This window comes from Drosophila subpulchrella, chromosome 3R (assembly GCF_014743375.2).
Source record: "Drosophila subpulchrella strain 33 F10 #4 breed RU33 chromosome 3R, RU_Dsub_v1.1 Primary Assembly, whole genome shotgun sequence".
In the NCBI taxonomy this organism is placed as follows: Eukaryota; Metazoa; Arthropoda; class Insecta; order Diptera; family Drosophilidae; genus Drosophila; species Drosophila subpulchrella.
In genome coordinates, this window is record NC_050609.1 from 11,501,327 (window position 1) to 11,522,495 (window position 21,169).

The 21,169-nt window shown below is 41.5% G+C and overlaps 3 protein-coding genes across 7 annotated transcripts; 1 reads left to right on the forward strand and 2 right to left on the reverse strand.

Annotated features, from left to right (window-relative positions):
- Nucleotides 1-142: 142 nt before the first annotated feature.
- Nucleotides 143-15,957, reverse strand: LOC119547170 (nuclear protein localization protein 4 homolog). 2 transcript variants are annotated; one of them, XM_037853913.1, is made up of 8 exons: nucleotides 15,872-15,957; nucleotides 14,383-14,616; nucleotides 14,162-14,319; nucleotides 13,533-14,061; nucleotides 13,270-13,468; nucleotides 13,047-13,207; nucleotides 617-1,032; nucleotides 143-545 (listed from the first exon to the last, which is right to left on the reverse strand). In XM_037853913.1, exons 1-8 carry the CDS (start codon nucleotides 15,950-15,952, stop codon nucleotides 386-388), a joined length of 1,938 nt encoding a protein of 645 aa, XP_037709841.1. In that variant the 5' UTR covers nucleotides 15,953-15,957; the 3' UTR covers nucleotides 143-385. The 2 variants fall into 2 exon arrangements, with proteins under 2 accessions (XP_037709841.1, XP_037709832.1); XM_037853904.1 differs by lacking the exon at nucleotides 15,872-15,957 and adding an exon at nucleotides 14,688-14,969.
- Nucleotides 3,010-11,539, forward strand: LOC119547152. Of its 3 annotated transcripts, XM_037853875.1 has the most exons (3): nucleotides 3,010-3,814; nucleotides 7,730-7,801; nucleotides 9,211-11,539. In XM_037853875.1, the coding sequence occupies exon 3, from the start codon at nucleotides 9,222-9,224 to the stop codon at nucleotides 11,349-11,351; it is 2,130 nt and encodes a 709-aa protein (XP_037709803.1). In that variant the 5' UTR covers nucleotides 3,010-3,814; nucleotides 7,730-7,801; nucleotides 9,211-9,221; the 3' UTR covers nucleotides 11,352-11,539. The 3 variants fall into 3 exon arrangements, with proteins under 3 accessions (XP_037709803.1, XP_037709812.1, XP_037709820.1); XM_037853884.1 differs by lacking the exons at nucleotides 3,010-3,814; nucleotides 7,730-7,801 and having other exon boundaries at nucleotides 8,960-10,811; nucleotides 10,876-11,047; XM_037853892.1 differs by lacking the exons at nucleotides 3,010-3,814; nucleotides 7,730-7,801 and having other exon boundaries at nucleotides 8,961-10,811; nucleotides 10,879-11,047.
- Nucleotides 15,958-16,122: 165 nt separating the features above from the next.
- Nucleotides 16,123-18,436, reverse strand: LOC119563148 (glutarate-semialdehyde dehydrogenase). Of its 2 annotated transcripts, none has more exons than XM_037876407.1 (3): nucleotides 18,279-18,436; nucleotides 17,876-18,177; nucleotides 16,123-17,502 (listed from the first exon to the last, which is right to left on the reverse strand). In XM_037876407.1, the coding sequence occupies exons 2-3, from the start codon at nucleotides 18,167-18,169 to the stop codon at nucleotides 16,267-16,269; spliced, it is 1,530 nt and encodes a 509-aa protein (XP_037732335.1). In that variant the 5' UTR covers nucleotides 18,170-18,177; nucleotides 18,279-18,436; the 3' UTR covers nucleotides 16,123-16,266. The 2 variants fall into 2 exon arrangements, with proteins under 2 accessions (XP_037732335.1, XP_037732334.1); XM_037876406.1 differs by having other exon boundaries at nucleotides 18,269-18,435.
- Between the last annotated feature and the right edge of the window lie 2,733 nt (nucleotides 18,437-21,169).

Consider the following 21,169-nt stretch of genomic DNA (forward strand, 5'->3'; position numbering starts at 1 on the left):
AAATTGAATACTTATAAAGTTTGGTATTAATCATTTACAGGTCCCACAGATTCTTAAACGCAAGGCCATAATAACTTATTTACAATTAAAAACAAAAACCACAAGGCACGTGCACAACAATTGAAATTTATTTAAAAATAAATTAAATTTTCCTTCCTTCTGTTTGTTTTATTTTATAAAATTCTTACACAAGGATTACATATAGAGAATGCGCGACTTTCGCCTCTAAGTGTGCATGTGTATGTGTGTGTTCGAGGGACACCCATGTCTTCCAGCCGCTGCTATAAGTAAGTATGATTGAATCTTTAGTTTGTTTCACACCGGAATTTCGAATGGTTCATCTAGGCTGCTGCTGTAAATTGTGGAATTTTCAAGTCGGGGATTCTTATCTCGGTAGCGAGCAGATCTCGCAGGACGTGAGCTCGCCGCGATTGATGAAGGTGCAGTGGTTGCACGTCCAGGTGTTGGCGTCCAGGTCCATGGCCTCTGAGCCAGCGGCTCCGGCACTGGCCGATGTCCCGCCGCTGGGATAGCTGGTGGTGCCTCTGAAAAAAGAGGGGGAAACAATTCAATTAGATACTCCATTAATTTAGGATAATAATCAACGAAAACTCACCCACTGCCACCGGAACTGGCCTGGATCAGCGACTCGAGCAGCTTCCACACATCCTCAATCTTAAACTGTTCCGCCTGGTTGGGATTCTTGGTGCGCACCGCCTCCAGCAGCGGACCCATGTGCTGGCGCAGCGGCAGCATGTCCATCTTGTACAGGTAGACCAGCAGGTGGAAGTCGGAGATGGCCTCGAGGAACTCCTCGTCGCCCCAGGCGGACAGATAGCAGCTGAGGGCATTGAAGTCCTGCAGGTGGCCGTCGATGTAGCGGTTCTCGATGGGGAATTGCTGCCGCTTGTCGTACTCGGTGAAGGTGTAAATGGGCTGCAGCGGAGTGGAGGCGGGCACATCCACCAGCAGATACTCCACGGGCAGGGGGCGAGCCAGTCGCTGCACCTCGTTGCCGTACTGGTCCTTCTCCTGAATGGTGGGGAAAACAAGAGCGGAGTTTAACAGGTTATTAGGGCCTTAACTAGAATTAACCCAGCCAGTCTTGGCCCAGTGACCTACATACATCACATCGGGGGCGAAAAAAAAAAGAACACTTGATGACGTCTGAATTGCTCTCTTTTGTTACCCCATTTCAGTCTCTGTCTCTCAAAAAGCTCACTGGCGGGCAACCTGTTAGCTCGCCAATGACCTTGCCCACATCCCTGAAGGCCGGCGGCACTTGTCTTCGGTCTTGGCCCAATCAGGGTCGCCTGGATCCACTACTCAAGACGGAAGCCCAGCTCTCAGTGAGCCAGAAAAGCCTGAAAGCATGCTGCTTAAAAGAAACCTTGTTCCGGGAATCCCCTGATCGAATGTTATTTATATGCTTTAGTCGGAATAAAATATGCATGTTAACAAGAATAAATAAAAATATATGATATATTAAAAATAATGTTTCCAGTTCATGATTAATGTAAAAATTCAGCAAACAACGTGGGCGTGCATTTTTATTAATTTCACTAGAGATTCAACAAATTCCTTCAGCACTTTGTTACAATTTCGTCATTAAAATATTGGGGGGTGAAGGAAGGACACAGAATGTATTGGGCCTGGACACACTTTCACGCCCCCTTTGCTTTATGATTTCAGTTTCGCGAAATATGCACATAACCAGAGTTTCGTGGTCGCTGTTTGCATAGCAACACTTTATACACGAGGCCAGTGCATTTAATTGGAATGAAATAGCGCGCACCACATGCAAAAGTTAATTAGCTCCGGAGTCCAGACACACCCCATCGACATCGTCGGAGTTTCTGAAATACCTGATGGAGCAGAAGCTGGTCAAACAAAATCAATGCACGTACATAATAGAGGTTGAGCAGGATATTGGACCAGGACCTTCTGGCTCCTTTAACCATGTTAAGCAACGGCAAACCACTCAGAACTTGTTGCAAATCTGATTTGCAGCTTAAATTCAATTGAAACAAACTTCCGCCCAATCCACAACATCCATGGGATGTGTCGCCTACCTTTTTGTCAATTATCAACTGGGATGCCGGACAATTGAAAATGAAGTAAAATCTGATGGGATGTTCGAAACAATGCAAATGTACTGGAGCTGTAAATTAAAGTCATTGCGTTGGGAGCTTGAAAACAAAGAACCTAATCCTATTATTGATATTGGATGAAAAATGGATTTCCACCTGGTTGGCTAACATGATGACCAACGTAAAAGGAGCGAAACTGTTGGTTGGATTTTTAAGCAACTAGGACCTTTTCAAAATGGCAACTTTTAAAAAAATCCTACCTCAATAAGTTAATCTATTAGAGATCGTAATTTATATCCATTCGAAACCAAGATTAACGCACAGAAAAGTTTACATAAATGACACTAATAAAATGCATACCATTAAATTATTATAACTTTTGATTAATTTTCGTAGGTAAATTGGGATCTCCAAATTACTCTTATCGCTACCAACGGAAGAATCGATAGGTTTTTCAATCCCTTTAATGGATTTATACCCTTGTAATAAAGAACACTTTTCGGTGGTAATCATACTTTTAGAAGTCTTCACCTTCAAGCTTAATTAAAACTAACTGAAGCCTTTATAACTCAGGTACTTTTGACAGTCTAAACAGGAATTTGGTTTTAGTAGCAGGTAATAAGTAGCTGCATTTCAATTGACTTTACACAGGTTCTCGTTCTCAAAAAGCAGTAACATTCGGTTTCAAAAAGCCCAATTTCAGACAGAAAATGCAAGTGAGTTACAGAGTTGAGTGCAAAAATATTTGCATGCCCTGTGGAGCCTAGAAAGACTGTTAAGCGAGAGGAAAAACAGCCTGACATTGACATTGGAAGCCACGAGAGGAGAGCCAGGACACCCAGAGCTTTACAAGCTCTCTCTCGCAGGACTATAAAAGCCACGTTCTGGCGAGCCGAGGCTGCATTTGCCAACAAATCGCGAAACGGGACAGGACGAGCCCAACTTTGAGTTGCTCCGAAAGGCAAACGGCACGCGTTATCCTCGGTTGTTATTTTTGTGTTCCGAAAATACACCCATCTATAAAGCTATTTGCTTTTTTTTTTTTGGCTAACATGCCTGGCTTGAAGGAGGAGTCGCCCCATCCGATGCTCAGAATCATTAGCCAGCTGGGTCACCATGTTCTGGACGGCGGTAGCCTCCTCGACGCTCTCCTCGAACAGCGCCGAGAGCTCGGCGGGATTGGCCAGTGCGGCGCCCAGTTACCAGCAGCAGCACACGAAGCCATCGCCGCTGAGAGCCTCCTTCAGCAGCTGGCAGCTTAGCAATGCAGCGTTCAAGTCGCGTCTGCAACAGCAACAGCTACTGCAGCAGCACCAGCAACAGATACAGCAGCAGCAACACGAGCAGCAGCAGCAGCAACAGCAGCCAGGGGACTTGCCCCAACAGGAAGTGCAGGCAAACAGGGAGCCCAAACATTCTGCGTGCCAGAAGCACAAACATCAAACAGCAAACATCAAAAAGAAAATCAGTCCAAAGAGTGAAAGTAAAATATTTAAAGCTTTTACCTCCTGCAAATGCATCCAAAAGTAGAAACAGTGCAAGTGTACAAATGTCAGAACAATAAACACCGAACAATTCAATATTTTTTGATGCATTTTCAAGTTAGAAACACAAACTATATATAAAACAATAAGAAACAAAAACAATAAAGTTCCTGTGGATTTTAAAGTGAAACATATACTAAATAATATTTGTAATGAACGCAAATTTTGAGGAATAAAATGGTAAGATTCAAGTGTTATAAGAGCTTCTTAAACTTTTATTATAAAAATAATTATTAAAATAAATAAATAATAAGAAACATACAAATTAAGAACTCATTAAACCTTTATAAAATATTAAAACAATACTTTAAAAAATAAATGTATTATATATAACCAACATTTAATTTTCCGCAACTTAACCACTGTTAGTGTTTCTGTGTTGTGGTCTTGCTTTTACGAATAAAATATAACATACATTTTTTTTTAAAGGTGCCTAGATCACTCTTACTCGCAATATATTTAATTAGTACATTCATCATCATATCTCAACGGATGCAGACCCTCAGCCACACTAATTCGTCGCAGATTCGCCACATTCCATTTGGCATCCATCAAAGTTTTGCTTTGATTAGCACATGATTTGACATGCTGAAGGTTAATTTGCTTGATTGAAGGCTCACAGGAAGGCTTTTGGCCGGCTGTTCCAAGAGCCATCAATCAAAAAAGGTCAATTTCCCGCAAAAGTATGCTAATTATTTGTCAACTTACTCGCAACCCACATAAGCAACGTGTTTAAAATATGAGCAACGTTTGGTTAAATTGTTCAAACGATTTTTGATAGAAATATCTTCTTTTCCCGCTCCCTGTGAAATTGCCTTGTTTATGAAGGCATATTATGATAATGCCATAGCATTTTTTTTGCTCTATTTGCTTGCTGCTGTGATTTTTATATGTACTCTTCATATAAATTCCTGTAAAAAGAAAATATTCTTTTCTTTGAAGTGTCAATATGAGCTTTTGTGAACAGCATTACTTAAATGAAAAATTTAAAATCATATTTAAAGAGAGAGGTGTATCCTTTTTAAAGATTCTCTTTGACCAGGTGTGCTTATTATGTCGATTAAAATGCAATTTTGTAATAACTAATTCAACGCTAATTGCATCTATCATTGCGTAAGCCTGGGAAGTAAAAAGTAGAAATCGAGGCCAAAAGAAACCTAAAGCAGGCTGTTATTCAAATAAAGTGTATCCACCAACTTCCTCGCGAATATGAAAATGAATCGCACACTTGACCATATGGCTGGGAAATTCTCAGCACGTTTGCACTGCCATTAAAACGGGGGAACCAATTATTGTCCTGTGGCCGTAGTTCTAGCCCTAGTCCGCTTATGGCAATTAGCAAAGGGGATTTTTGCGGCATGGTCCGGGATTAGACCCCTCCTGCCATTATATCCTCTGGCCATCGAAGGTGACACACAGGCATGCAATAAAAATTTATTGCCCGGCATAAAAGCGAAAAGCCAGGCCAATGTCCAATGTCCAATGGCACTGACAATGAACCCAAGGAGAAGGAAGTGGGCCAAACCAGGCCGCAAATTGCTTATCGATTCGCTGATTTGCCTTCGACACTTTTTATGATTTTTTCAGCCGAATGCATGGCCTGAATTCGCTGACGCAGTTGTGGAAATTGATTGAGAGACAATGCCAAAGACATCTGACATTCTTAATAATTTACAGGAACAAGTACGCTGAAATATATTCATATATTCAAAATCATTTTTTTTTCCCAGAATCGTTTCCACTATAAATTATTTTTTAACAAGATTGTCCAACTTAATTACTTTCAAGTTTACTGGGAATTTAAAAAGCCGAAATATTCGTTCATGCGGCTGACAACTGCATTAAATATAAGCCATGAGCTTTTCCGAGTGTGGAAAACTTTTAATTTCATTTGGGATTTGCATATGTATATGTAACTCGTTTTAAACAAACCTCGGTTTCGTGGAAAATCCCTTGGGTGAAAACCCGACAAACATCGAAATGTTCAACAGGCCTGTTAAAAACGTATGAAAACACAGCTTGGCATTTGGGATAAATAAATCAGGGAGAGTAGATCAATTATTATTCATGGAAATATACAAATTAAACTGTTGAGTAACTCCCAAAATCCTCATTAAAAAGGTGCAATTGCAGAGATACTCATACTCTATCAAAAGAAAATTTAATCTGGGTGATTATTAGCCCACGTGGCGTGTATAAATAGCCATTTAAAACGTCAAACATTTCAACCTTTATCCCCACTAATTGCCACAATTGACATTTGATGACAACTAAGTCTCAGAAAAACTTATCCAATTACGCAGGCTTATAAAAACAGAGCAAACCAAAAGGGAAAACGACCCCTACTAAAGGATATACCTTTACAAATGGAATTTAACAATAACATTTGTCAGGCGCACTAATTAAGTCATTCAAGGTGTAAACGTGGCCAAATGTGGCTTAAGCCTGAATAATACCGACAGAAGTCGAGCGGCTAATTTATTATAAAAGCAAGTAAAGTAAGCCAACCGACCAGGAACCACAGAAATCTGTCATTTCGTTAACTTTCACTGGCTTTCTTCTAACCTATTTTAAAAACACCCAATTGTCTCATTTTCAAAAAAATTGTCACGAATAGAGTGTGGCATATTGTCAACTTAATTTCCAGGCGTTGTAAACAATTACCGAAACGAATTCGCGCACATTCTGTACATTTTTCATTCTAAGTACAACATTCCGGGTGTACAAAACAATTGTCATAAATATGAATTTACGCCAACTCCTGTCAGGGAATTTATTTGCTCAATTTAAGCATTTGCTTCGAAGGCGAAAAGTGTAAGAAAAAGACAGATTCAGTTGCTCGAAAAATACCCCAAAAAGTAGGCAACATTTTCTATATGCCATATGCAAAAAGGGACTTCCCCTGTAATTGCTGGGAGCCTGCTAAATTCGCAGACAGCTTAAAACATTTGCATAATTGCAGAACAAAAAGGGGAAGGAAGTGTAGAGAAAGTGAAGAAAGTAAATGGCAGACATACAGCCAAAAGTGAATAATAAACAGAAAACAAAATAGGCGTAAAGAATGCCAGAAACGTGTTTCTCGCTGTCCAATGGCATGGAAGAAAATATAATCCGGGATTGACTTTTGTCCAAACCGTTTGAGCAGGTGTATGTACTACATGTAACATCATGACAAAAAAAGAGAGAAACGACATACAGAAGGTCACTTCAGAGCTCATTTTTCTACAATGTTTGCTAACCATTTTTTGTTTGTTCTGCATGCCAAACAAATTGCCCAGAAAAAAGGGGTTTCATTCTACACTGGTCGGCATATGTATTTTGACAAAACAAAAGTTAAGTATTCTTATAACTTGAATTTACTTCTTGTAAACTATAGGCATCAATGGAAAGGTAATTTAAATGCCGTTTGAATAATACAATACATTTCTTAACCCATTCAGTATTTATTGAAAAGGACGAATTTGTGTAAATCAACTTAAAAATTTTTTTTTTTAATTTTTTCCTCGACTTGAAAACTTAAATTTTTTGATGCAAAAAGTTTCTTCAAACAAAAATAATAGTAACTGCAAAAAGAATTTTTCAAAAATCATTTTTCTTATATTTTTTATGATTTTTTGAAAATGCTGAAAAACAGGCATTTGAGCCATATTTTTCTCTTTTTCATACAAATTTTTTCCGACATTGTCACCTTCAAAAAATCATAAAAAATATAAGCAAAATGATTTTTGAAAAATTCTTTTTGCAGTTACTATTATTTTTGTTTGAAGAAACTTTTTGCATCAAAAAATTTAAGTTTTCAAGTCCAGGAAAAAAGTTTAAAAGTAGATGTTTACACAAATTCGTCCTTTTCAATAAGTACTGAATGGGTTAAGAAATGTATTGTATCATTCAAACGGCATTGAAATTGCCTTTCCATTGATGCCAAAGTTTACAAGAAGTAAGTTCTAATTATGAGTATATTTAACTTTTGTTTTGTCAAAATACTTATGCCGACCACTGTACATGTGATATGGGATTCCTTCAAATTATTGTAGTTATGATATGCACAATTTTTCACAAGCTATGACAACAAAGTAAAGTAATTTTTATTTTCAGATGGCCAAGTTGAAAGTATGTATTATATACATATGTATCTTTAAAAAACTGTATCCATTTTACGGAAAAGAAGTATGTATTATATGTATATTTTAAAAAAATCCTTGCATGACAAGTTAAGCTATGTAATTATATTCTCACATTTCTTAATATTTTCGAGCCGTGTTACAAGAAGAGGTTTAAATTTATTCCATTCCCAAACGCTTTACCAAATCATTCTGTTCATTTGTGCAAAATCGGTCCCAGCAGCCGTCGCAATTACTTCGATTGAATATTAATTAATTTGTTTAACCTAGTTCAGGGCTATTTGAACAGTGAAACGTATGCCAAAATATCCAACATAAATAGCACATGCATGTTCCTTGCCCACAAAGTTTTGGCTTTTGGTCAACATTTTGTCCGAATTCGATGCTTTTTCCTTTTGACCAGACCTTTGTTCGTTGCCATGGGCGCTTTTACTTGACCCCCAAAAACCGCTTGTTACACTTCAAATTGGGGTTCCTGCTCTCGGGTGTCCTTCGCCAAATAAAGTTTGATTACACAGCTTAGAACAAAGTCCCAATAACTGCCGCACGGCAAAAAAACTTTCTCAACGGAATCAGCCCACAATCTTATGGACCAACGTAAGAAATGGTAGGATGATATCTTCCGAAATGTGAGTGAAAGGTTAATCACAATCAACGCGAAGAATAAACAATTTGAAAATTACAAAGTTTTTTTGTGGATTAAAACTCAGGAATCAAGAAAAGGTATCCAGGAAGATTTTCACCCACAAAGTTACTTAATAATGAGATGACAAATATTTTAAGAGTAGGTGAAAAGGTCTTGCTTATTTGTTTCCGGGCATGTTTCTTTCTGTTGTATCAAAAACTTTTCCATTTCTCTTAGTTTGCTTATTTATTTATTGTGCATAAGCTGAACGAGCTACACAAGTGCAAACAAAGTTGAAGACATCTGTTGATGATTTGTGGTAGACCGCAAATTAAACTGGAAGTGTTTATGGTGGGCTATTTTTGCATCGCTTGGGAGCATTTAGAAAATGTATTTAAATTTTAAAAGGCTTTTAACTTGTTTTTAACAAAAATAACCGAAGCACTAAAGATTAATCTGAGATCTGCTCCGCTTGGCAGCAGTTAGGAAATGTATTTAAATTTTAAAGGCTTTTAACTTGTTTTTAACTAAAATAACCGAAGCACTAATGAATAATCTGAGATATGCTGCGCTTGGGAGTAGTTAGGAAATGTATTTTAATGTTAAAAGGCTTTTAACTTGTTTTTAACAAAAATAACCGAAGCACTAAAGATTAATCTGAGATCTGAATCAAAACATAATCATAGAACTCCTGGAAAAATGGTTTGACTAATGTCAGTGGTGTGGCTTAGCTACCCAGACGTAAAAGTACATTCATAGAAGTAGGAACACCTAGGAGCAAGTTCACCCCAAAAACGGAATAATTTAGGTCGAATTTTCTAATTTTGTAGTACTGAAAAAGATGGAGTCGTCTATCCAGGTGCCCAAGGAGTTGGAATCTCTGCTGAGCTGCGGACTGTGTCGTCGTCCGTTTAATCTGGCCACTGGACTGCTGCCCAAGGAGCTGGTGTGCCAGCATAGCTTCTGTGAGGAGTGCGTGTCCAGAAGCACCGTCCAGGAGTCCACCGAGTGCATCTGTTATCTGTGCGGAGTTCGCACCAAGTTACAGGGCCACAAGTTGCCCGAATCTTTGGCCATCATGTTTCTGCTCCGTGAGCTGCCCGCTTTGGTTTTGGGCAGAGCCATGTTGGACTTCTCCAAGAGGAACAGCAGCAGCGGCACCATTGAAGTTTCTGGCGAGGAATCCAAGGACTCGCCTTCGGACAACTGGTTGGATGAGATCTGCGTGGACAGCTTTTTGGCCAGCAGCGCCGAGCACTGTTTCATCCATGCCATGCCGAACTCCACCTGGTGTCACAATTGCCAGCGTTTGCTATGTCGCGCCTGCTCCGATGTCCCAATGCATCGGGAACATCGCATGGTCCGCCAGTTGGACTACCATGATGTGCTCCGCCAGCTGCTCACCTCGGAGCTGGCCAAGATCAAGCGCACGGTTGTTCAATCCTCGGAGTTGGCCACTCGCGAAATGATTTTACTTCGCGAGCTGTGCGAGGCCTGCTACCACGTCCAGTTGCATATAAAGCGGGTGATTTTGGAGCACCAGCCCTCCATGGTGTCGTCCAAAATGGTGGGTTGGCATCAGCGCGCCGAACTGAATTTGAGTCGATCCGCCGGCAGTCTCACGGGAGTCAAAATGATGCAGCTGCTCACCCAGTTGGTACAGCAGCGGCGCAAGTTCGAGGGCCAGTTGGCGGAGGTGCACTTTCAGTGTCGATTGCGGGCCGCAGTGCAGGAGAACGGCATGCAAGTCCTGGATTTCGAGCGTCTCAACGACAGGCTCCTGCGTCTGCGCAGGGATCCCCGGCCCGGGGTCGTTCCCGCCAATGTCGAACCACCGCGGGCGCTCATCCTTACCAACTACTGTGTGTTTGCCTACTGGAGCGAAATGCAGCGCTTGATAATGCCCACACGCCCCAGGACTCCGCCGCCGGATCCAGAGTTGCTGCCGCAATCCCGGCGAGCGGTGGTGCCACCGCGTTTCAATCACCGCCAGCGAGAGGCAGAGGTCAGGCTTCACATGCAGCACGTCGAACTGGATCAGAATCGGGCACTTAGCCGCCAGGCGGAGGATGGTTTCTCCGGCTCCGGCTCCGGCTCTGGCTCTGGCTCCTCCTCCTCGCCGAGCAGCAGTAATAGCAACAGTCAGAGCACCTTCTCCTCGCTCCAAGGCAACTCCACGGCGCCGCAGCAGACCACCACCTATGTTCTGGACATGGAGCAATTCCGCATGGTGGAACAATATCGCGAAAGGGTGTGGCAAGAGCAGCAGCAGTGGCAGATGCAGCAGTATCTACAGCAACCATACTACCAAATGGTCCAACCGGATGCCTCCTGGGCCAACTGGGAGGAGCAGTGGTGGCAGCAGCAGCAGCCGCAGATCTTCAGCCAGCAGAACCAGGACTATCACCAGGATGGCACTCTCTATTCCGCGGTAAGCATTGTCCGGCAGCCCTCCGTTCACTGTTATCCCATCTACTTTCTGGAAATGGAAATAGCAGGCCAACTGGCCGGACGGGTACTAATCGAGGTGAGATCAGATGCCGCTCCCCGGATGGCGGACAACTTTGGGGCGCTGGTGCGGCATGACCGGGGCTACGGCTATCGGGGCTGCACCATTTTCCAGGCCTGGGGAGGCGAGAGCATCATCACCGGCGACTTTGAGTCGCACAACGGACGCGGAGGCCACTCGGCCTTCGAGGATCGGTACTTCCTGCCGGACGATACGGGATTACCGCCAAATCGGGGAACGGTTGGCATGCGAAGGGGACAGCGGCGACAGGACAGGAGTGGCTTCGTGGGCAGTCAGTTCCGGTTGATCCTTAACGAGATGCGCTCCTTTACGGCCATCTTTGGGAACATAGTACAGGGCATCGAACTGGTGGACAGAATTGCGGCCAGTGGGAATGCCCTGGGACGCCCAGCAGTTGGAAGCATCATCCGGAACTGCGGCGAGTACCATTCCAACCGATAAAGCCACGTCCTCTTCAGAAAACTCTTAACACTAACCACCAACTAAAAGCTCCCACACATTTTAAATGTAAACGTAATCGTAAATGTACAACCCTCCCCGATATATCTATACAATTCTTGGTATACACACATCTACTGATCTTGGTACGATTTTTTGTACAAATAAACTCCCCACTCCTTATCGTCAAATATAGTAAACCCTTTTTTTGACAACGCATACAATAACAGAATAAAATTTTTTTTTAACAGTCCAAAGAATTTTTATAAACAATTTACAAATCGAACAAACGTTTTGGATGCTATTTATAAAACAAAAAGAAAGACTTTCAATGACCTATAAAAATTTCGAGTTCAACGGACAAGGTGGAAATTGTAACTAACCTTGATAAATTAATTAAGAGTAACTAAGTGTAGGTTTAGAACTAAAGAACACGTGAATTGTGTTTGAGCGCTACGACGTTACCTGGATCTAGTTAAATAGCTACAATAACATAAATATAAAGTATACGCAAAAAATCCATATAAATTAATATTTATAGGAAGTTATATGGAACATTTAAAAATTCTTGATAAGTTCGTCATTCAAATAAAGAAACAGGTGAAATCCAAATAAACAGCTGATAAATAAATGTTGTCAATTTAGTAACCTATACGAAATATATCTGTTAGCCAAATTAGATAAGCAAGATGGTTTTTCGATGTCTACATATGCATTTTGTGTGATCATAATCAAGGCTCTGCTTGTGATGGATTAAATATTGAACGCCAAGAATAGCCATCCGGAAAAAATGAAGGGAATCAAGACGATATATTAAACCGAAGTAGCAACAAAAAAGAATAAGTATTTCAATTTTAATTTATCAACTTGATCTAGGATAGAATAAGTCGAAATTTTGTTTTAATATTCCAACATAAATTAGTATGAATATAAATTTTAATTGAAGAGTAATTCGTAGTAATTTTGTTAAATTCTAACTTAATTTAACAAAGAAAATATTATTTAAGAACGAAATTAGTTACCAAATATATCTGAAACATCTTTTACTTTAGGACTTGGGAAAATAAAACGAGATCGTATATCGACATTAAAAATGCATTAGATAGAACGGATAGAATGGAGTAAAATATTATAGAGTGAACATTGTGATCGGTTGGCAGTTGCTCAAGGGGCTTAAATTAATTTAAACAATTAAATATATAATAAAATAATATAACTATGTGTTTGAAATGCGTATCGATGTGTAAGAGTGTCCTAGGTATATGATATTAGGTATGAAATTCTGAAGGAGAACCTAGAGCAATGATGAGAAGTACAAACCAAGACGAAAGGAACCTTAAACAAATTCAATTGTTTAACTAATTAAAACCACTAATTAGAGAATATAAACCTCTTAATGTTAAATGTAAAATTGTTTGATTGGCCTGGTATTAAAACTCAGATTTTCCTTGCTTGTAACCACCCAAATAAACCCTCAATTCAATTGATGTCTAAATATGGAAGATGTATGTATGTGTAAATGTGAACGTAATTCAATAAAGGTTGCCCAATATCTACATTTGTTTTCAAGGGGAAATATCATTGTTAAAGATCTTGGAGATCATATATACTCAAGCCTAACAACTGGCCATAAAGACCAGAGCTTGGGAATGCTCTTGTATCACAAAAAGAAGGTTTTGGAGATTTAACAACACTTACCTTATAGAAGACATCTGGAACATACTGCTTGTCTGTAGACTCCCGCACGTAGCCCAGCTCGGGCGCATCCTTAGTGGGTATCAGACAGTTGTCACGCACCAGAGCCATGCACTGAGCCGAGACCGCATAGCCTTCCATGTGCACTTGTTTGGTTTTATCTCCTAAGGGGTGAAAAAATAAAATTTAATAACTTTGTTGAATATAACATTAACCAGAATCTTACCCGTCACACAAATTGTCACGAACTTTGAGCCAAAGACACCATTGGAGGCGTATTTACACGGATTTGGGTGGCGATTCTGCAGCTCGCCGGCTGTGATGCACTCCTGGGCCGTAATGAAGTGCGACTCGATGCCACGGATCTGTTTAACAGTGCCGACACTCGCATCTTCTGTGATGAGATCAGTGAAAATCCAACCAATCTGTGGAAAACACAAAAATACACAGTTGTTATATAAAGTTGGTTTTTAGGCAGTAATAACTCACCTTTTTCAGTCCCAGTGCAGCGGCCACGGCATCCACATCATCGGCTCCCTCATCCGGCTGGATGTTGATCGAATCCCTTGTGGACTCCTGTGGCGGCTCGTAGATGGCTGCCACCTTGGCTCGAATGCCCAGCGGGACATCAGTGTGCTGCTCGTATGTGCCATATAGATATCCCATGCGCTGGTGGCCTGTGGTGCGCCAGTAGTTAAGGAAGCGCTCCACGATCTTGGTGTTCTCGAACATGACGTTATCCACGTGCCGATATGTCTGACGGTTCAGCGTTATGGCCGACGGCTGGCACTTGGAGCAGATGCCCTTGGGCCATGGCGGATGCTCGCGGCATCCTGGCTTAATGCGGCAATTGATGTCGTCGAAGACAAAGTACTTTCCCTGGTCCATGCCAGAGGTCTGCTTGCGTATGTACGAGTGGAAGGACAAGTGCTTGATGTTCTGCTCCTTCAGATAGGACTCGTCGTAGGGCTCCAGGGCGGAGCAGTGGACACAGCGGCCGTTGGCATTATGATGGCACCTGCAACATGAATTGTTTGTTTAGTTTAATTGAAATTTAACAAATAAAACTTTTGGAATAGTTATAGATATTGATATAACATCTAAGAACCAAAGCTTACAGCTTGCTGTCGCGTTCCCGCTTGATGGTGCCATCCGCCTTGCTCAGAGTTTGGTCCACTTCATCTTCGACCACGTTGATGGATGGTCGAGCACTGCTTGAATTGCTGTTGCTGCTGCTCTTGAAGAGCTGACTTTCCAGGACAGTGGTGCTGGTGCGCTGAAATCAGTTTAGATGGCCTGGTTAGTCCCAAGATCGATCTTTTTAAAGGGGTGAACTCACGCGAGACGATGTGCCAGCCATCTGTTTTAAGTAGACCATGTCGCCATGCTTCAAGGATGTTCCCACCAACTGGGTTCCACTGGCCTGCAGCTCTGTGAGAAAGTTGCGCTCCTTGAAGAGCCCGAATCCATCCACCTTCAGGGCATTCTGAACGCTGTCATAGAGATGCTTCAGATTCGACTTGGGCGAGATCTCGATGCGTTTGATGCCCTCCGCCGACTGAACGCGAATTAGCTGAAATGTAATAATAATAAAAAACGTAAATTAGTATTGGGGCTGGTGAATAATTGAATTTCTGGTCCAACCGATTGTTTGCATAACACAAACAGACGATGGCGCACAAAGGCGTAGGCGAAATTGCGCTTCTTGTAGATGAATTGCTCGAGCAGCAGTGGTGCACAGGCCATTTTCTGGACTTTCTGGACGGGTCACTGGGTGGGCGGTTGAGTGGGTGGTTCAAAGGTTGGTTCAGTGGGTGGTGGGTGGCTTGGTTGGGGGGGTTGTCAAGTGTAGCTATGAGCTACCAAAGCCTGAAAGGCTTTTTGCTTAGTGTTTCGGACTGTACGTCATGAAGGCGCGAACTTGACTGTGAAATTTAGTTGGCATCGCAATAAAAACAATTGCAATTCGTTGCCAAAATGAGTGCATAGTTAAAAGAGATCACTTTGCACACAAAAAAGAACTAAATATATGTATGCATTGATTTTGCTTGGGATCTTAGGCGCTCAACGAATACAAACCGATGCATTCACATAAACAACGTTAATTTGTTTTATTTACTTATAGTTATATTATGTATTGTCTTAACTTTCGCAGGAAATGAAAATATGAAATGTAAGGACAAAAAAGTTTAAGTTTGGAACACAGCTTATATGCGTGAAAAAGAAAAAAAATTTAACAATCTTCGAGAAAATGAAGTATGTAGATATTTCTCTCAGTGCAACACCCCTTCACATACAAATTGTATTATTGGCCAGACAAGTCTTTATTTCCGCATTTACCAGGTGCAGCACTTACATGCATTTCCCCGGGCGCATTCACTTTTCAATAGAAGTTAATAATTTATTTGGGTTTCAGCTAGGGTCTTGTCTTAAAAACCCCCCAAAATCCCCTTAGCCCACTTTTTCGCCTAGACTGCAATCGAAAATCTACAAGTCATGGTACCAGCTAATTTCACCGCCTGCACTTTTAGCCCCATTACAAGACTTTGGGCGGTAGTACAATTCCGGAAGGGCATCCAAATAGATGTCACACACATTTTATCCAGAACTTTTGCCGGCTAAAACGGTCTTTAATTATATTTGCCATATATAATGCAACAACAACAAACGCCAGCGATCGGGTACACCGACATTGTTTGCCGGCTTTTTAAAGGTGCACTTAAGGAGGAACTGATGTCCAATTGCTAAACAATCACTGCACAAACACATCATCCTTCTAGTCATCACTTAAAATTCACTTTTCAATTTGTTATCAACAATTTACTTACAATTTTGTCATTTGGCATTGTAATTTTGTCTCTGTCTCTTTCGCACAGCCAATAGAGGTGGGCCAACTTCGATACCACCATCGATGCCATCTGTGCTATCGATGTTTGGCTGGCAATTGGTATCGATAATTTCCCTGCGGAAATTTATGTCGATAGCCGAACCTCCGAAGTCATCGATAAATGGAAAGCGCGCTATTTGAAAAATGGAAGTCAACCGATTTGAAATTTTTCATTTCTAACAATTTGTTGACTTTAACATGGTCTTTAGGTAGACTTTGTGCACATTTATTAAAATAGCGCCGTGTTTTTCTACAACAATTATAAAACAATCAACAAATCGCATTCTAGTGGAAGACAGCAAATGAAAGCAGTGGAAGAGACTCCTCCGCTGGACTTCAGTCGTACTTGAGGTTGCCCATGCAGATGTACTTGATATCAACGTAATCGTCAATGCCGTGCTTGGAACCCTCTCGACCGACTCCGGACTCCTTAACCCCGCCGAATGGCGCCTCTGCCGCGGAGATGATTCCCTCGTTGACCCCGACCATGCCCACCTCCAGTCGCTTGGCGACACGGAACACCTGCTGCAGGTTTTCGCTGTAGAAGTATCCGGCCAGGCCTCTCCTGGTATCGTTGGCCTTCTTCACCGCCTCCTCCTCGTCACGGAAACGAATGATGGAGACCACCGGGCCGAAGACCTCCTCGGAATAGAGTTGGGCGGAGGGAGGAACATCTGTTACTATTGTGGGGGCGTAGAAAAGGGCACCATGGTCAGCCAAAGGCTTACCACCCAAGATAATGTTCGCCTTCTTTGATCTCGCATCCTCCACAAAGCCACTGACTTTCTTGAACTGCATTTCGTTGATCAGAGGTCCGATTTGCACATCGCATCCCTGTCCATCGCCGATCTTCAAGGCCTCCACGCGTTTCTTCAGCTGACCCACAAACTTATCGTAGACGCTGTCCTGGACAAAGAATCTGTTGGCGGAAACGCAGGTCTGTCCGCAGTTTCTGAACTTGGAGGCCATGGCACCATCCACCGCTTTCTCAATGTTGGCCGAATCAAAGACAATGAACGGAGCATTGCCGCCGAGTTCGAGGCAAATCCTCTTGATGCCATCGGCCGAGTTGCGGAACAGCAGTTTGCCCACTTCGGTGGAGCCTGTGAAGGAGATGCCCCTCACGTCGGGACTCTTGCAGAAGAGATCGCCAATCGGAGCCGCTTCTTTGGTGGTCACTACATTAATTACGCCCTTTGGAATGCCTGCATCCACTGCCAATTTGGCCACAGCCAGTGCGGTGAGAGGAGTGTCCTCGGAGGGCTTCACCACGACGGTACATCCTGCTGCGAGAGCGGCTCCTGCTTTTCTCGTGATCATGGCCATGGGGAAGTTCCAGGGGGTAATCAGGGCAGCCACTCCGATGGGCTGCTTCATCACAATGATCTCCCGGTTGGGAGTAGGACTGGGCACAATCTCGCCGTAGACGCGACGTGCCTCCTCCGCAAACCATTCCACAAAGGCATTGCCATAGGCCACCTCCCCCTTGGACTCGTTGATGGGCTTGCCCGACTCCGCCGTCATAATCTCGGCTATCTCCTGAGAGTTCTCCTCGATCAGTTTGTGCCACTTCTGTAAGGTGAGATAAGATAAGATAAGGAGGGGTTAGCTATAAGCAAACGAAATGGTGACAATGACCTACAGTCGAACTTCTCTAAGTTTAAATCAGTTAGCCAAAGCTACTCTATTATAACATGCGGAGATTCCATTATATATGTCATAATATTGGATTGTTTGAGGAATCTCGAAGCTAATACTAACTTTTCTATTGATAATATAGATCTGGATAAACATGCTTACAATGCGCATATGATGAAATACATCCTCTTAACAAGTTTTTTCTCTATTTCTATTCTGTTTAGATAAGCTCTTCTGCATATATTAGCTTTATAGTATATATTTCGAGATCTTAGAGCCCCTGATAAGGAATGATCCCATTACTAACCTTGAGCAGGTTGGATCGGTCTTTGGCCGTCAAGGATCGCCACTCCTTGGACTTGTAGGCCTGTTTGGCTGCGTTGATGGCCTGCTGGGCATCCGCCACATTCATGTTGGGCACCTTTCCAATGACGGCTCCATTGGCTGGATTCCTGACCTCGAAGGTGGCCTTTGAGTTGCTTGAGTCCACCCAGGCGCCATCCACCAGAGCCTTATCCTGGACCAAAGCGGAAAGTCCTCGCATCCTGCAGAACTTCAAGTTGCTTCCTGTTCGTGCGACTCCGTTGAGCTGTCGCCACATTCTGTCGACTGAAATCAATAAACAATATATATTAGAACAAATTAACAATTGGCTACTAATCGATTGTTGACCGGTCTCTTGCCGCTCTCTCTTTATCACCTTTTTTCACCTGTAGGGGGTGTTTAAGGGTGTTTATCTTATCTGCAACGTTATCGGGAAGATTTTCTGCTTTCCAACTGTCCCAACTGTAGTTGGGGCTTCAATATGGGCGCTTTGATTGGATTTAATTGATTTTAATTCGATGCGCTCCGAACCAGCAGAGCGATTGAAACTGCCAACTTGTTTAGGGTTATCAAAATCAGCTGGATGCAAAATGGGACTGCCAACCTGTTTATTTGCGGGCCACAAATCAACTGTTTAGAACCGCGAAAAATTATAGTTTTTGAATATCAATAATGATTTTTGTAAAATGTAAAACTAATAAAAGATGAAGGCTTTGAATCCTTTAAAATGTTACATATCAACAAAAATTAATATAATTTACCTTTATTATTTTAAAAATCAATAAAAACTGTAATTGTATTATTACCGGGGCTAATATTAATAAATTTAGAATTGACTGTTACTTTAAATTTCCCTTGAAAAAATTCCCATTAAAGTTATCGAAATCATATAGAGCTATCGATCTCCAGTCTCGCAGCAACAACCTTTTGTCAAGTGAATGGGCGGCAACCGTTTGACTTTCAAAAAGAAAAAGGGAGCACCAAGAAAAAGAAAGTCCATGTAAGCTTCCTGATTCCCATTTTTAGTCGTTGCTTTACATTTACGATTTTAAGGCAGCGCCACTTGTCCCAACAATCTATGGACAATCGGTGCCTTTCGCCCGATCCAAGCGATCTTTTTTGCATGCGCCGCCAACGTGGAGCAGGGTGCTCCATTTATTATGACTTTGTAGCCAGGCATCACGACCATAGATTTCACATATGCCGGCAGCGATTCAAGCAGAAGGTGGGTCTCCCAGCCCATCCTCTGCACTTGAAAATAAAAAGCAATTGGGCTTGAATTTAAAAAATTACCCTTGATATTCTGCCAATAAAAAATATATTTTTAAATTATTGGTAAACTATTTGTAAAATGAACAATAATTATATTAACATTAATTTATTTTTAAGTTTATAAGGTTGTTCCTTATAAAATCCTTTTTGCCGAGTGCCATTTGGCATTAGACAGCGGCAGGTTCTGCCTACTGGGCTACTGGTCATGCAGCTTCCACCTCTTCCAACTCACCTGGTTAAGTCCTCCCTTCGCCCAGGAGCCCGCAATCTGTGTTGCAAATTTTGTCAATAAATTTCGGCTAAGAATGCCAAAACAGGCGGCCGTCCACATGGACATCATAACTGTTAAGATAAGATTGCCTAGATGGCGATCGCAATAGATGGGGATGCAGAGATTCCTGCTCCCAAATGAATTCAATTAGTTGTGACTTAAAACTAATTGAAAATGCGTCTAGCTCGGAAGCAAACGTGCCTGCTGCCGGCTCCTGTCGAAAGGTGTTTAAGTTATTTGTCTTAAGTGCTGCCGGGAGGTGTGTGCCCCTGTCCCATTCCAAACTGATCGAGATCAAGGTGCACTGGGAAAAATATGATAAACATTCTAAAATAATATTAAAACCAATTTTACAATATTTTAAATTTTTATGAATACGTTGAAAATTTTAGATTTATTTTCTGAAAGCAAACTATACTTTTATAAATATAATTTTGGATAAGAGCGAATTTTTAAGATTATACAAAATATTGAAAAAGTCCTACCCTTTAAAAAAATACACATCCTTTTTTAATGATTACAACAAACTGATTTCATTTTATCATGTACTTTAAATGACTTATATTATAAAAATAAAACTTTATTTGATTTTATTTTTTATTTATAATTATTTTTTTTTATTTTATTTATAATTACTCTTTGTTCTTCTATTTAAAGGACCTCTATGATATATATTCTTATATATTATATCTTATGTTCTAAAATAAAAAATATATACTTTTCAGCTATTATATGATTTTGTGAGTGTCAGGGCTCATCAACAACCCATCTAATGAAGTAGTCAGTCAGTCAGTTGGCACGGCCCTCAAAACCAATCTAATGTCTGCTTAACTGCACAATTTTGACAGTTTTAATGCGCTGGCATGGTTGGCGAATTTATGGGGCCTTCGTTTTCATAGAATGCAAACAATTGACAACCCAGAAATAGGCAGCCGTGTGCCTTTTGTGATAGCTAATTGTAATACGAAATCATAACACGCCATAAAAACGACACAAAGCTGGAAAGATGGGATCGTTTGGGATCGTATAGGATCGTCTTGGACCGGTTCTGGTGCTAGGCCCTCTGGAAGACCAAGACGCCGCCCTGGCAGCTGGTCAATGGGAACAATGATGTGGCTGGCCCTCTCTTTCATTCTGGAGATCCGAAGACACCCGTCTCTTTCGGGAGGATTCCAATACACTCTCTAACGCGAATGCGGCCGAGCCATAAATCATGTTTGGAAACACGTTCCTTAACGCGAGAATAAAACATCTGTTGTTGGGTTTTTTGGTTGGGATCGGGATCTGATCTGGTTGCCTGGCAGCTTTCTTGCGAGGACAAAGGACTCGCAAGCTTAGGGCGCAAACTGGTTGCCAATTGTCCTGGCAATGTGGCAAGATGGCAAAGGCAAATGGCAAGAAAACAAAACAGCCGCCGAACAGATAAATGTCGTGATCAACTCACGCAACAACAGCAGCTGCTCCTCGGGAATTAACCATCCTCGGATGGGTTACAAAAATTAACCCATTAAGGACATGACAAAAAAAAAAACGTTTCTTTATATGAAAGAAAAAATATTTACTATGCTAAAAAAATATCTGCAAAATAGGTATTACTGACTAAACCAATACAAAATGTTTCGTGCACTTAAAAAAGTATTTGCCCTGAACTCAAAAAAACTGTCAATGGTCAAAGGCGATATTAGAAAAAATGTGTTGTTTTTTCTTAAAACGTTGTTAGAGCGTAGTTAGTTA

Coding starts and splice junctions, on each gene's coding strand:
- LOC119547152 (XM_037853875.1), top strand. CDS start 9,222: ATGGAGTCGTCTATCCAGGTGCCCAAGGAGTTGGAATCTCTGCTGAGC.
- LOC119563148 (XM_037876407.1), bottom strand. CDS start 18,169: ATGTGGCGACAGCTCAACGGAGTCGCACGAACAGGAAGCAACTTGAAG. Junction 17,503..17,875: donor ACCGATCCAACCTGCTCAAG/GTTAGTAATGGG, acceptor CTCACCTTACAG/AAGTGGCACAAACTGATCGA.
- LOC119547170 (XM_037853904.1), bottom strand. CDS start 14,789: ATGGCCTGTGCACCACTGCTGCTCGAGCAATTCATCTACAAGAAGCGC. Junction 14,617..14,687: donor TTGTGTTATGCAAACAATCG/GTTGGACCAGAA, acceptor ATTACATTTCAG/CTAATTCGCGTTCAGTCGGC. Junction 546..616: donor GCCAGTTCCGGTGGCAGTGG/GTGAGTTTTCGT, acceptor CTCTTTTTTCAG/AGGCACCACCAGCTATCCCA.